The sequence below is a fragment of the Hemitrygon akajei genome, chromosome 7 (assembly GCF_048418815.1).
Source record: "Hemitrygon akajei chromosome 7, sHemAka1.3, whole genome shotgun sequence".
In the NCBI taxonomy this organism is placed as follows: Eukaryota; Metazoa; Chordata; class Chondrichthyes; order Myliobatiformes; family Dasyatidae; genus Hemitrygon; species Hemitrygon akajei.
This window is the reverse complement of record NC_133130.1, coordinates 126,909,340-126,924,165: the sequence shown is the minus strand read 5'-3', so window position 1 is coordinate 126,924,165 and position 14,826 is coordinate 126,909,340. Positions and strand designations below refer to the sequence as shown.

Genomic DNA, 14,826 nt, shown 5'->3' with positions numbered 1-14,826 from the left:
CAATCATCACCATACTGTTTCCGAACATTCCCCTGAAAGAACATTCTTTGCTCTGTCTTGTATTGCAAGGTTTTCTCTTCCTGAGACTCTAACATGTTTATTTATTTATTGAAATACACGGAGTAGGACCATCCAGCCCTTCGAGCCAAGCCTCCCAGTAATCCCCTGATTTAATCCTAGCCTAATTACGGGACAATTTACAGAGAGAACGTTCAGACTCCTTACAGGCAGTGGCATGAATCGAACCTGGGTCGCCTGTGCTGTAAAGAGTTCTGCTATGACTACACTACCTGCCACCCTGAAAATAATAAACATTTCAGCAGAGTACTATTCCATAAAATTATAAAAAAGATGCAACATGCTACAACATTTGGCTTTAACATTCCATGTGTATATTTGTGTTTCCTACCTTCTCTAAATTTGCCAATCCCCTTAATACTCATATATCTTACCTTGCATCCCTTCAAATTCAGTTATACAGTTTGACTTTAATTTTCGTCTGTGATATTGAGTTGCATCTCCTCAGCAAAGTTCAAAGTGAGTTTATTATCAATGTACATATATGTCATCATGTACAACTCTGAGATTTGTTTTCTTGTGTGCACAGTCCAATAACCACAATAGAATCAATGAAAGACCATATGCAACAGGCGTGCAAAAGATAACAAATTGTGCAAATACTAAGAAACAAAACAATTAATAAGCAGTAAGTATCAGGAGCATGAGATGAAGAGTCCTTGAAGTTAATCCATAGATTGTGGGAACATTTGAATGGTGGGGCAAGTGAAGATGAATCTAGTTATTCCTTTGGTTCAAAAGCCTGATGGTTGACTATTGCTGACCCTGGCAGTGTGAGTCCGGGGCTCCTGTATCTCCTTTCTGATGGCAGCAGTGAGAAGAGGGCATGCATGACCCGAGTGCTGGGGGTCCCTAATGATGTCCACAGACTAGTGGAAAAGAAACATTTTCTGAATTCTGTGAGATAGAGGGACGCATGACTTATTGGAATGCTTTGAACATTTTGAAAGTGGCCTTCTCCAATCAAAATATTTGACTTGTGTTTGCTTTAATGTTCTGTCAGATTGGCTGAGTTCTGCGGAAATGGAAGGCACCAACAGGGAGCGAGCCAACAGTTACAAAAGTCCACGCTCTCAGGATTTAACATCCAAGCTGCGGAAGGCTGTTGAAAAAGGAGACAGAGCTACCTTTTGTGAACTTGTGTGGAGCAATCCACGTTACCTCATTGGTTCTGGAGACAACCCTACAGTTCTACAGGTTAGAGGAATAGACCGTTTTGCGAAGCTGAACCATAAGATCAATTCAGATTAATTTTTGTTGCTTCTATCGTAGTTTCTTATAAGATCATAAGATATAGGAGCAGAATTAGGCTATTTGGCCCATCAAGTTTGCTCCGCCATTTCAGCATGGCTGATCAATTTTCCCTCTCAGCCTCAATCTCCTGCCTTCTCCCCATGTCCCTTCATGCCCTGACTAACCTAAAATCTATCAACCTCTGCCTTAAATATACTAAATGACTTAGCCTCCACACCCGTCTGTGGCAATGAATTCCACAGATTCACCACTTTCTGGCTAAAGAAATTCCTTATCTCCATTTTAAAATGACGCCCCTCTATTCTGAGGCTGTGTCCTCTGGTCTGAGACTCTCCCACCATAGGAAACATCCTCTCCACATCCACTTTATCGAGGCCTTTCAACATTAGATAGGGGTCAATGAGGTCAACCCTCATCCTTCTGAATTCCAGTGAATACAGGCCCAGAGCCATCAAATGTTCAATCCCAGAATCAAATTTTGTGAACCCTCTCCAATGTCAGCACATCCTTTCTAAGATAAGGGGCCCAGAGCTGCTCACAATACTGTGAGTGAGGCCTCACCAGTGCTTTATAAAGCCTGAACATTTCATCCTTGCTTTACCGAGCCTCATCATTGAGAGAGGACTGAACCATCAAAGAAATTATTCTCACTTTCATGATTTTAAGAGGAAAATGTTTTAATAAATGTGAATAAAAAGAACAAGTTTGTTCAGTGTTTACAAGAATCTGACATTGTATCAAGAGCACCTGTAGCTTGGTCACTGTGGCTTAATGGCTGACCTTGAGGTTTTATGGTTTCTGTGGGTTTCCTTGGCTGGCTGCCTTTGATCCTAGTGATTTCAATGGTTCAGTTTGATAGCAGAGAGTGTATCCAACCTGAAATTCTTACTCTTCACAGACAGCCACAAAACAGGGAAAAACCACAAAGAATAAATGACAGAAGACATTCGAACCCCAAATCCCCCTCCCCCCACCCACGCACAAGCAGCTGCAAAAGCATCACCCCTCCCTTTCCTCCTCCCCCCACTTTTGTTTGATTGGTTTGTGTGTGACAATCGCAGCAATGGATTTTGGGGAATTTCTGGCAATGCCAACTCCTGAGGTATTAGCAAAGGCTAAAAAGGGTGAGGTGCTGGAAATTGCTAAAGAACTGAAGATTACCGGGATAATGACAGCTACGACAAAGCCTAAGGTTCAGAGGAAAATAGCTGAGCATTATATAGCTATAAAAGTGTTTGATGAGGCAGTGTTAGAGAAGTTTCCTGTAAGAAAAGATGTGATCCAGTTACAGTTAGAACAAATAGTGTTAGAGAAACTTAAATTAGAGGCTGATAGGGTTTCCAGTGATGTCATCGTCGAGAATGGCAGCCTAAGTCACTAGCTCCACCGGAAAAACGCGTATTAAGCCCCATTAACTGTCAAATATAATATTTTTTGAAAAATATTTTAACTGAAAAGAAGGGCATGAATGGGGAGAAGAAATGGAAATAAAAAAGCGACACTGCGGAGCCTGCGTCCGAGAGGAGTGCAGCGAGCGGCTCTCCGACCTGACTGTGTGGCAGCGAGGTGGCCGCCGGGCCTTGTTCAGTTGAAGTGGCGAATGTCTTCAAAATCCTGAAAGAAATAATGGAGGTCCAGAAAGATATAAAGCAGCAGCTCCGTGATATTAAGGCAGAGCTCGCCAGCGTCAATCAAAAAATAGTAGTGGCAGAGACTCACATTGAGAAGGTGGAAGATCGCGTTCAAAACGTTGAGCGGATACTAAGCAAGACAATAAAAATAATACATCACCAAGAAGGTAAACTGCTTGACCTGGAGGGAAGATCACGGCAGAAAAATATCAGAATCTACAACGTTTCCGAAGGAGCGGAGGGTCCATCTATGACGGAGTTTGTCAGAAAGTTACTGCGGGACGCGCTGGATCTTCCCCCGGCTATGAAGCTGGAAGTCAAAAGAGCGCACCACTCGCTCGTTCCAAAACCTACTGGGGATAGAAAGCCACGATCAATTATAATTAAATTCCTTCGGTACAGCACCAAGGCGGAGATTCTACGAAGGGCCTGGGGATAAATTAATATATTTCGACCAAGATTACCCCCCCCCCCCCCCCCGCGGTCCTCCAGAAACGCAAAGAATACTCCGAAGTAAAGCAAGTATTAAAGCAAAATAAGATTAGATTTCAAACTCCGTACCCTGCTAAACTTCGAGTGTTTTATGACAACGGGACGCAGTTGTACCAGACAGTGGAAGAGGCGACGACAGACGTGAAGGCCAGAGGGTTGCCCGTCAGCATGACCAAAACGAAAGAAAGCCTGGCTGATGAATTGTCCCGCTCGGCCTTGGAAATAGTGCGAGAAACGAGAAGGCAGGAGGAGGCCGAGAGAAACATATCAGGAAGAGACCGGGAGTTTCCCAAAGACAGTCCTCACCCCCTTCAGAAGAGCCATAAGGTTTGGCTAACTTTAAAAATGTTGAGAAGCTAAACAGAAGCAAAAGTACATGGTGATATACCTATCTCGAGAAATTCTTATTATAATGTGGATTTTATATTACTTAGTTGTTATTCTTTATTCGCCACTTACTCCTTTTTCCCCACCAAAATGAGAATATATATATATATATATATATATATATATGTGTGTAATGTGTGTGTGTGTGTGTGTATATATATATATATATATATATGTATGTATGCATATATATTTATTTGTGTCTGTATGTATATATAGGAGTACACAGGGAAATCTTTTCTGTGTAATGGATTTGTTCACTGACTTTTATGAATACTGCAGTGGGGGCCCTCAACTCACAAGTAGGAGAGGTTATCCCCCACAGCTAGACATTTCCTCTAGCTCAACGCAGGGTCATTTGCTAGAGACCTCAGAATCACACATTCGTTGCCATTTTTGTTATTATTTGAGTTTCTTGGTTCTTATTTTTTCAGGGAGTAGATCGATTAAGTTTTATTCTAATTTCAATGATACACTGACATAAATACAGATGGCTAAGGACAAGGTAAAATTCATTTCTTTTAATGTAAATGGGCTATTAAATCCAATCAAACGTAAGAGAATTTTATCCAAAATGAAAAAAGAACAAGCCCATGTAATATATTTACAGGAAACTCATTTAAGTGATGAGCATAAAAAACTAAAGGCTTCACTAATCTGTTTTTCTCCTCATATAAATCAGGGCATAGGAGAGGAGTTGCTATTCTTATCTCAAGTATGCTAAATTTTGAAAAAATATTCGAAATGGGAGATAAAGAAGGCAGATATATTCTGGTAAGGGGGAATATAGACGGCAATTCAGTTACTCTATTGAATATATACACACCCCTGGGAAGTGATATTGGTTTCTTTCAGAAAATTACTGATATTATGGTACCGGAAACAGAAGGTCTCCTGATATATGGGGGAGACTTAAAATTACAATTACAACCAAACTTAGACTCCTCCAGTAGAAAAACCTATGAAACAAAATCTTTACATAAGAAAGTTAATACGCTTTTTGAGGATGTTGGTTTAATTGATATATGGAGGGACCTTTTCTCTGACAGAAGGGATTACACTCATTATTCTGCTCCACATTCTGTATATACAAGAATAGACTATTTCATAACATTTGGAAAAGACAAAGACAAAATAAACGCCTGTGGAATTGGGACAATAGATGTAAGTGACCATGCACCTATACATTTATCTGTTGATTTTGACCTACAACCAAAGAATACTATTTGGAAACTAAATTCAAGTCTACTCAATGATCCATACTTTAAGGAACAAATTAAAAAAGAAATTGGTCTCTACTTAGAATTTAATTATAATGGAGAGGTTTCAACTCCCGTTTTATGGGATACTCTGAAGGCGGTCTTAAGAGGGAAAATTATAGCGATATCTTCATATAAGAAAAAAAATAAGAAATAAAACATTAGAGGAATTACAAAATAGGCTGAAGGAACTAGAGAAAAAACACAAATTGAATTTGGCACAGGATACATCAGGGGAAATTAAAAGAATTAGGAATGAAATAAATAATTTGGCTACGCAAGAGATCAGGAAAAACTTAATGTTTCTGAAACAGACATTATGAAAGTGGATCGAAATCTATGAAAATACTGGCGTGGAAACTGAAAAAGAAGATAGCAGAAAATACAATTCATAGAATTAGGGGCCCAAAAACGAAAATGATAAAAAATAAGCTAAGTGAAATTCAAGAAGCTTTTGAAGTGTTTTACAAAACACTATATTCCAAAGTTCCAGGGGGAAGCATAACCCAAGTTGACACCTTCTTGAATCCTCTAGAGTTACCCACTTCAAGCGAAGAACAAAATAGAACGATGACTGCTGACATAACTGAAGTTGAATTAAAAGCTGCAATTAGTAGGCTTAAATTAAGCAAGTCGCCAGGATCAGATGGGTATACGGCAGAGTGGTACAAAGAATTTAAAAATGAGTTAATTCCTGTTTTATTCCCCACACTGAACTGGGCTCTAAAAAAGGCACAAATGCCACCCAGTTGGAAGGAAGCGATAATCTCAGCTACACAGAAAGAAGGCAAGGATAAAATGGAATGCGGGTCATTTAGACCAGTATCCGTTCTTAATGTAGATTATAGGTTATTTACCTCCATCATGGCCAAATGATTAGAGGAGTTTCTACCCATACTGATACGTAATGATCAGACAGGTTTTATATGACAACGCCAGACTCAAGACAATATGCGAAGGACACTTCACATTATGGATCATATACAAAAAAAATAAAATCAAAGCAATAGTGATAAAGCGTGGACGCTGAAAAAGCATTTGATTCAGTTCATTGGAATTTTCTTTATAAAGTTTTACATAGATTTGGTTTCCAAGACACAATTATTAAAACTATACAGACACTATATATAGACAATCCTACTGCTAGGATTAAAATCAATGGATATTTATCAAATAGTCTTACCCTAGAAATTGGCACGAGACAGGGTTGTGCATGGTCACCACTACTCTTTGCGTTATATCTGGAACCATTAGCTCAATACATCAGACGAAATGAAGATATCAGGGGAATTACTATTAAAGGGACAGAGCATAAATTGGCTTGTTATGCGGATGATATTTTGATCTATCTAGGGCAACCAACATACTCTTTACCTAAATTGATGCAGTCCTTTGAAAATTAAGGGAGATGTGGCAAGATGGAGCCTGATTCCTTTTTTCAGTCTCAGTTCAAGGATTGAGTCTATTAAAATGAATATATTGCCCAGATTGTTATATCTCTTTCAGACCCTACCAATAGAGATTAATCAAAATCAATTCAATGAATGGAACAAGATGCTATCAAGGTATATTTGACAGGGTAAAAGGCTTAGAATTCATCTCAAAACTTTGCAATTAGCAAAGGAAAAGGGGAGATGGGGCTTGCCTTCTCTTAGAGATTATTATTTTGCAGCACAGTTGAGAGCTGTGATATGTTGGTGCAACCCATCATATGACGCTCAATGGAAAAACATTGAGGAGCGGGTATTTCCCATCCCCATACAAGCAATTTTGGCGGATAACAACCTGCAAAGGTACATAAATACTATTGATAACCCAGGAGTGAAATTGACTCTTAAAATATGGAAAACTACTATAAAAGAATATAATCTAGAGGGAGATATTGCAATTCTTAAATGATGTGCATATGACTCTGATTTTACACCAAATAAATTGGATGCTAGATCTAAGGACTGGACAGCTAAAGGAATAACAGTTCTTTGCAACATAATGAAAGAAGGAACACTGTTCAGTTTTGAAATGCTTAAAGAGAAACACTTATTAGAAAAACAAGATTTTTATCGGTATTTACAGATGTGACAATATGTTAATAAGACGCTTAAAAATGTAACCAAGGCAAATACATGCTTGATAGAGCTCTTTAGAAAAGCATATAATTCAGATAACGGTAGTAGAATCATTTCGAGCATGTATAAGGAGTTGTCAAATCTTAAAACACGTTCGACTTCATACATTAAAACAAAATGGGAGAAGGAAGGAGGGATAATTATATCTGAGGAAGAATGGACAACAATATGGAGATATCAATGGAAGTGTACCAATTCACAGAAATGGAGGGAGTTTGGATGGAAAAACTTGATAAGATATTTTATTACACCCTCTCAGAAATCCCATTATGATGGTAACCTCTCTGTTTGCTGGAGAAATTGTGGAAATCAAAATGCAAATCATTATCATATTTTTTGGGACTGCCCTGTTATCAAAAACTATTGGAGGGGGATACACAATGCCCTACAAGACATCTTTAAATGTGAAATACCCTTGGAGAGTAAGACCATATATTTTGGATATATACCTCAAGAATGGTTGAAAAGAGATAAATATTTAATGAATATACTATTGGTGGCTGGTAAAAAGACTCTTACTAGGAAATGGTTATCACAGGACAGCCCAACTTTAAATACATGGATGGAAATTACAATGGACATTTACAAAATGGAGAAGATAACAGCATCTGTTAATCATAAGCTGGAACAATTTGATTCATACTGGGAAAATGGTTTAACTACATAATGCCTCATAGGCCTGATTTTATTCTCACAAATCAATGAATCTGTTGTTAAAAAAAAGATCACTCCCTACTTGTACATAGTTCTTTCCTTTTGCTTGTTTTTTCTTTCCACTCTTTTCTATAAGTGTATATCCCAGATAAATACTTTGTGGAGATTTTGTGATATATATGATTATATGATATATATGTACAATGTCTGAAATACATTTTATGGAAATGTAATGGTAAAGCACAACAGGTTTATATGACCTTAACCAGTGAACAAGCAGCTGATTACGATACTGTGAAGCAGGTTATACGTAAAGCTTATGAATTGGTTCCGGAAGCTTATAGACAAAGATTTAGAAGTCTGAAGAAATCTGTGAACCAGACTTATGTGGAATTTGCCTATGACAAATCTTGTGTGTTTTGAGTGATGGTGCACATCTAAAATTGTGAATGAAGGTTCTAACAACTTGAAAAAGTTGGTTTTAATTGAGGAATTTAAAAGGTGTGTCCCTAATGGCATAAAGGCATACTTGGATGAAAAGGACACTGCTACGTTGCGAGAATCTGCTAAATTAGCAGATGAGTATGCTCTAACCCACAAGAGTCAGTTTACTCCGAGTAAAACTTTTCAAAAGAGTAACATGGATAGTCAGAGTAAACCAGAAAATAAATCGGAAGCTAGTGATAAAGGTCAGGGTGAAGGGAAGCAAGTGAAGGAAAAACATTTTGGTCCTATTTGTCACTATTGTAGGAAAACCGGTTCATGATATGGCTAACTGGTTCTGTTTGAAGAAAAAGGAAAAGGAGGTAGTGATGCGTGTGTGCAACACTTTTAAACACCCATAAACCCGCAGGGTTTGGGATAATCAAAGGAAGCTTTGTCAAGATCTGGCCGAGTTAGGAAGGGATTCGATAATTTTATGTCAGAGGGATTTGGTTCCGTTAATGAAGGGTCCCCTCAAGTACCAGTAAAAATTCTTCGGGATACTGGGGCTTCTCAGTCAGTTATGTTAGCCAGTGTTCAAGAATTTAGTGATGAGACTGACACTGTTGAGGTAAATCTTATACGAGGTATTGGGGGCAACCTTATGTCTGTACCTCTGCACAATGTAGTTTTAAAGTCAGGGATAGTTTCAAGACCTGTTAAAATCGGACTATGACCCAGTTTACCGGTGAATGGTGTTTCTTTATTGTTAGGGAGTGACCTAGCAGGTGGGACATTTGTTCCTGCAGTGCAGCTAACAACTAGGCCAATCACTGATGATCCAGGGATGGATTCTAACATGTATCACTCCTGTGCAGTAACCCGAGCTATAGCCAAACAGTCTGCCAAGGCAGATGGTTCTGTGCAGCATGGGTCTGATACCCACTACAGCTCAAATCAGGATTCAGATTTTGATGATTTGTCAGTAACTTTTCCACTTTCATTGCTTGATCAAGATCCTTGTTGTAAGTCTGGCCATAATGACTTGTCTCTGTCTAGGAAGGAGATTATAGTGGAGCAGAGCAGTGATCCTGAAATTGCCACCTTGAGAGAGAATGCTCTTCCATATAGTGAAATTGAGAAGGTTCCAGTAGGGTATTATTTCAGGAATGGTGTATTAAAGAGGAGGTGGAGACCACCTGAGATTCCAGCATGTGAGGAATGGGCAGTTGTTCACCAGGTAGTAGTTCCTAAAGTCTATAGGAATGAGATTTTAACTTTGGCTCATAGTATGTCCCTGGGTGGCCATCTTGGTGTGAAGAAAACTACGAACAAGGTTTATAAACACTTCTACTAGCCTGGTTTGAGAAAAGATGTGGCGACATTTTGCCGAACTTGTCACATGTGTCAGGTTGTGGGTAAACCTAATCAAGTCACCTCAGTGGCACCATTGCAACCTATTCCTGCATTTGGTGAACCATTTTCTAAAGTTATGGTAGATTGTGTTGGCCCATTGTGGAAAACTAAAGCTGGCCATCAATATTTGTTGACCATCATGTGTGTACAGCATCTAGATTTCCAGAAGCAATACCTCTCAGGAATATAAAAGCTAAAACTGTGACGAAGGCTCTCATAAAATACTTTACTTTATTTGGGTTGCCTAAAGAAATCCAATCTGATCAAGGAAGTAATTTTATGTCTGGGTTATTCCAGCAAGTAGTTTATAAACTGGGAGCCAAACAGATTATATCGTCTGCGTACCATCCAGAATCACAAAGGGCATTAGAAAGGTTCCATTCTACCCTCAAAACCATGATTTAAGACATTTTGTGTTGAAAATGAAAAGGATTAGTATGAGGGAGTTCATTTGCTTTTGTTTGCAGTAAGGGAGTCAGTGCAGGAGTCCCTAGGCTTTAGTCCCTTTGTTAACAGTGGATTAACAAAGAACTACATACTAATTTGCTGGATTATGTCTTAAAATTTAAGGAAATATTGCAAAAAGCTTGCAGCTTAACAAGGGAAAACTTAAAATCTGCTCAGGAAAGGATGAAAACTTGGTATGACAAGGAAGCTAGAATGAGGTCATTTAAGCCAGGCAATAAGATGTCGGTTCTTTTCCCGGTGCAAACAAACCCTTTACAAGCTAAATTTCATGGTCCTTACAAGATTATATCTAAAGTTAATAATGTGGACTATGTGGTAAAAATACCAGACGGACGAAGGCCAACACAGCTTTGTCATGTAAACATGATAAAACCATATTAGGAAAAACAGTCTGCCACTATGACTGTTGTTGTCAATAACAATGAGTCTGATCTCCCTGGGAACTTGGTGGCTGATCCATCTGAAGCTCATTTTAAACCGAACATTATTTATGCCAGATTACCAAATTCGACAATTTTGGAAAATATTGATGAAAAATTGGCTCATCTACAGCCACAGCAGCCACAGCAAATGAAGCAGTCAATTATGAAATTTTGGAATTTATTTCCAGACGTTCCAAAAAGAACCACAGTAGCCTCAGATAATGTAGATGTTTGAAACGCTAAACCCATAAAACAACATCCATATTGAATGAACATGGAAAAATGTAGAATTGCTGAACAAGAGATAGAATATATGTTAGAAAATGGTATTATTAGACCCTTTACTTCGGATTGGAGTTCACCTTGTTTCATGATGCCTAAACCATTCGGTTTTGTACTGATTACAGAAAGGTGAATGCTGTAACAAAAACCAATGTGTATCCAATCTCTAGGGTAGATGATTGTGTGAACAAAGTTGGAAAAGCTAAGTTTCTTACAAAGATCGATCTGTTGAAAGGTTATTGGTGTATTCCACTGATGGATAAAGGTAGAGAAATTTTGGCATTTGTGACACCATCTGGGTTATATGAATACAATGTTTTACCATTTAGAATGAAGAATGCTCCAGGAACCTTCCAAAGAATAATTAATTCTGTAATTCAAGGGTTAAAGCATACAAATGCCTATATTGATGATTTTGTCACAGGGAATGACACTTGGGAAGCACATATCTCTGCAGTGGAAAAGCTGTTTGAAAGGCTTTCAGAAGCAAACCAAACTGTTAACTTAGCTAAAAGTGAATTTGGCCATGCCACTGTGACATATCTTGGTTACGTTGTGGGTCAAGGCAGGTTCAGGCAAAAGTTTAGGCAGTTTTGGAGGTTCCCACTCCAACCGGTAAAAAGGCTCTCAGAAGATTCTTGGGAATGGTAGGATATTACCACAAGTTCTGTAAGAACTTTGCCGAGATTGCCCTTCCATTAACTAACCTCCTGAAGAAAGGTGAGAGGTTTGTTTGGAAAGAGCCTTGTCAGGAGGCCTTTGATAAATTGAAAGCTATCCTTTGTCACCAACCTGTGCTCAGGTCACCTGACTTTGAGAAGCCATTTTCCTTAGTTGTGGATGCCAGTGATGAGGCTGCAGGAGCAGTGTTACTACAAAGGGATAATTGTGATGATGTTGACCCCTGTGGCTTACTTTTCCAAGAAATTTAATGGGCCTCAAAGAAATTATTCAACCATAGAAAAGGAATTATTATCTCTTATTTTGGCTCTGCAACATTTTGATGTATATGTTGGCGCAAGTCAGAAACCACTCGTGGTTTACACCAATCATAGCCCATTGGTATTTTTGAGTAAACTGAAAAACAAAAATAGAAGGTTGTTAAATTGGAGTTTGATTTTACAATAATATGATCTCTTAATAACTCACATTAAAGGCAAAGATAAAATAATTGCCGACTGTCTGTCCAGATGTTGAACTTGCACTGTAAATTTTTTGGAGTAGAATGTTGATATTTGTATACACTCCTGCCATATGTTATATTAGTTCCTAGAGTGCTGTATGATAATTGTATGTATATTGTGCATTTTGAAAATTTTATACATTTGTATATTTTGTAAATTATAGTTAAAATTTTGCTCTTGATAGATCAAAATTTTCTTTTCTTGGGGGGAGATGTTACCTGTCCCATGAGTTTCTCGTGAGCATGATGTAATTGTCTCATGATAGTGGGGTGATGTGATGTCACGTGATGGCATGTTCCAGTCGGTATAAAAGAGGAGACCGTAGTTTGTTACGTAGTTGTTTTGTTGGGGAGTCATAGTCAGTGGTTACGTAATCGTAGAAGGAGAGAGAGAGTGAAGAATTACCAGCTTCTTATGAACCCAAAGAATTTGGTAGAAATCAGCGGTGTTATGTGTGTTTCGAAGTGATTGACGTGAATTGTGGCACACACTTTTGGTTAACCCCTGCATGGTCTCGGGTGTTGTGTGGTGACCACCTCTGGCAAAAGGTCAGTTACTTAGAGAAATCTTATTCTTTGTGATCCCTTCGGAAAAGGCATTTCTGGGGTGGGATCTGCGTCAACAATTTTGCCTTTTTTTTCAAGAATCGCTCATCACTAGTTTGGGAAGTCTCTTCTAACTTACTTTATGAATCATATGGACATTAAACTACCATCTTAAGACTGTGCTTGAGTAAGATCTGCTAAGAATTGTCTCTAAGTTCGACTGTTTGATAACTATATACGCATAACACTGTTAACTTCTGTTTAAGTTAGTCATTTGTTTACTTTTCAATGTTTTTGAGTAAAGGCTAATAAGTTTCGTTGTTTATTTATAAAAACCTGACTCAATTTCATATCTATTGCTGCTGGTGGGTAACACATCTCACACAGATATAGAAGGATTCCTCATTGCTGTTTCCGTTACAATTTTGTTTGACCCAGTCAGGGTTGTTAGCCCTGAACTGAACCCCCAAACCTGAAGAACCAGTGGATCACCCATATTCTGGCCTCTACTCTTTGACCTGTGTAGCATGGGTGACTGCACCAAGAGCAAAGCACAAGACCCTGACTCCAGACAACAAAGCACTCTGGTCATTGAGGCACGCAAGCCTCCAAACCCTACAACAAGGTTGTGGTCCTCTTGAGGACCACCAGTGCCTATCTGCCAATTAATGGAGTTTACTGAATGTTGTGTAACAAGGGAAGGCTTTTCCTTCAGGGTGTTGATACACTTTTCAGTCTCTTGTTTTCTGGATGGGAGGCAGGGGTAATGTGAATCATTTTCCATAGCTCTGTAGCAATGTGTGCATGCCTGAGAAAGGGATAAGGTTTTGAAGCAAAGGTGCCAGGTTTGTATAATTTAGGATGATGGCTGCTCAGAAGTTTCTTTAGTATCTGCATACTCAGATAAGACCTGGGTTTGGAAAGGGTGTATATTTGAGATGGTACTGGGAAAGGAGATGTTGCAGTGACTGGTAAGATGATAGCTATAAGCATGGTGGGGGAAAGAAAAAAATGATTCTTGATGGTAACCGAATGATTCTCTGTAAATTGCAGGAAGGTTGTCGGTACAATGCTATGCATGTGGCTGCCAAAGAGAATCAGCCACAAATTTGTCAGCTTCTGCTGGAGACGTTGGAGAGTCCTGAATTTATGCTCCTTATGTATCCAGATGATGATGAAGTTATGCTGCAAAAACGCATCAAATACATCGTTGACCTTTATCTCAACACACCTGATAAACGGGTTGGTATTACAGCTGCTCTCAATGAATGGCTTTCAAAAGCCTCTTTGATTGTAATTAATGAATATTAATTAATGAAATCACTGGCTGATTAAATTTGTTTCCATTGAATTGGGAGTATTGGCTCTTAAAAGTTGAGTTAAACGCTAAAAGACTTTTACTTCCAATGCAATCTTGTAGTCATGCTGAGTTAGTTCAAAGTAAAGTTTATTATCAGAGTACAAATGCCGCTACATGCAACACTGAGATTCATTTTCCTGTGGGCATACTCAGTAAATCTGTAGAATAGTAACTATAACAGGATCAATGAAAGATCAGCCAGAGTGCAGAAGGCAACGAACTGGTAATTGCAAATATAAATAAATAGTAATAAATAACGAGAACATGAAATAAGACAAATAAAGTGACTTCATTGGTTGTGTGAGCATCTCAGTAGATGGGCAAGTTATTCTGTTTTGTTCAAGAGCCTGATATTGAACCTGGCGACGCGAGTCCTGAGGCTCTTGTACCTGATGTAGCAGCCTGAAAGGAAGCACCTGCTTCTCCTTTGGTAGAGACGTTTGTGCATCCTGCCACCCAAACATAAAGGATTTGCCACCTAAACCTGGACCCGAAATGTATTCTTTTCATACCTTTGTGTCAAAGTGTAACAGGCAGCCATGTATCCACCTCTCTAACCTGTCAATGTCCTGCAGCCTCCTGGTTTAGCATTCTTATTTGTGTTAATAAATCTTCTTTATCTCGGTTGCGGACATTAACATAAATGAAAAGCAAGAACTTCCTGTCATACCCAAGTCTTTTTTATTTATTCATTTACAGGAGGTGGGCGTCGCCAGCTAAGCCAGCATTTATTGCCCATACTTAGTTGCCCTTGAGAAGGTGGTGATGAGCTGCCTTCTTGAACCGCTGTAGTCCCTGAGGTGTAGGTACACCCACAGTGCTGTTTGGGAGGGAATTCCATGATT

General features: G+C 38.8%; 2 protein-coding genes across 5 annotated transcripts in view; one reads left to right on the top strand and one right to left on the bottom strand.

Moving 5' to 3' along the window:
* pgam5 (PGAM family member 5, serine/threonine protein phosphatase, mitochondrial) overlaps window positions 1-14,826 on the bottom strand; it is a 100,446-nt gene that overhangs the window by 3,467 nt on the left and 82,153 nt on the right. The gene's annotated exons all lie outside the window — the stretch shown is intronic.
* Window positions 1-14,826, top strand: part of ankle2 (ankyrin repeat and LEM domain containing 2) — a 112,295-nt gene that overhangs the window by 50,615 nt on the left and 46,854 nt on the right. For all 4 annotated transcript variants that reach the window (XR_012099694.1, XM_073051913.1, XM_073051912.1 and 1 more), the window contains exons 4-5: window positions 1,082-1,275; window positions 13,675-13,863. Coding sequence is in view for 3 of the 4 variants with exons in the window: in XM_073051913.1 (XP_072908014.1) it covers window positions 1,082-1,275; window positions 13,675-13,863 (383 nt within the window). In the remaining variant the exon portion in view is untranslated. The remainder of the gene's footprint in view (window positions 1-1,081; window positions 1,276-13,674; window positions 13,864-14,826) is intronic.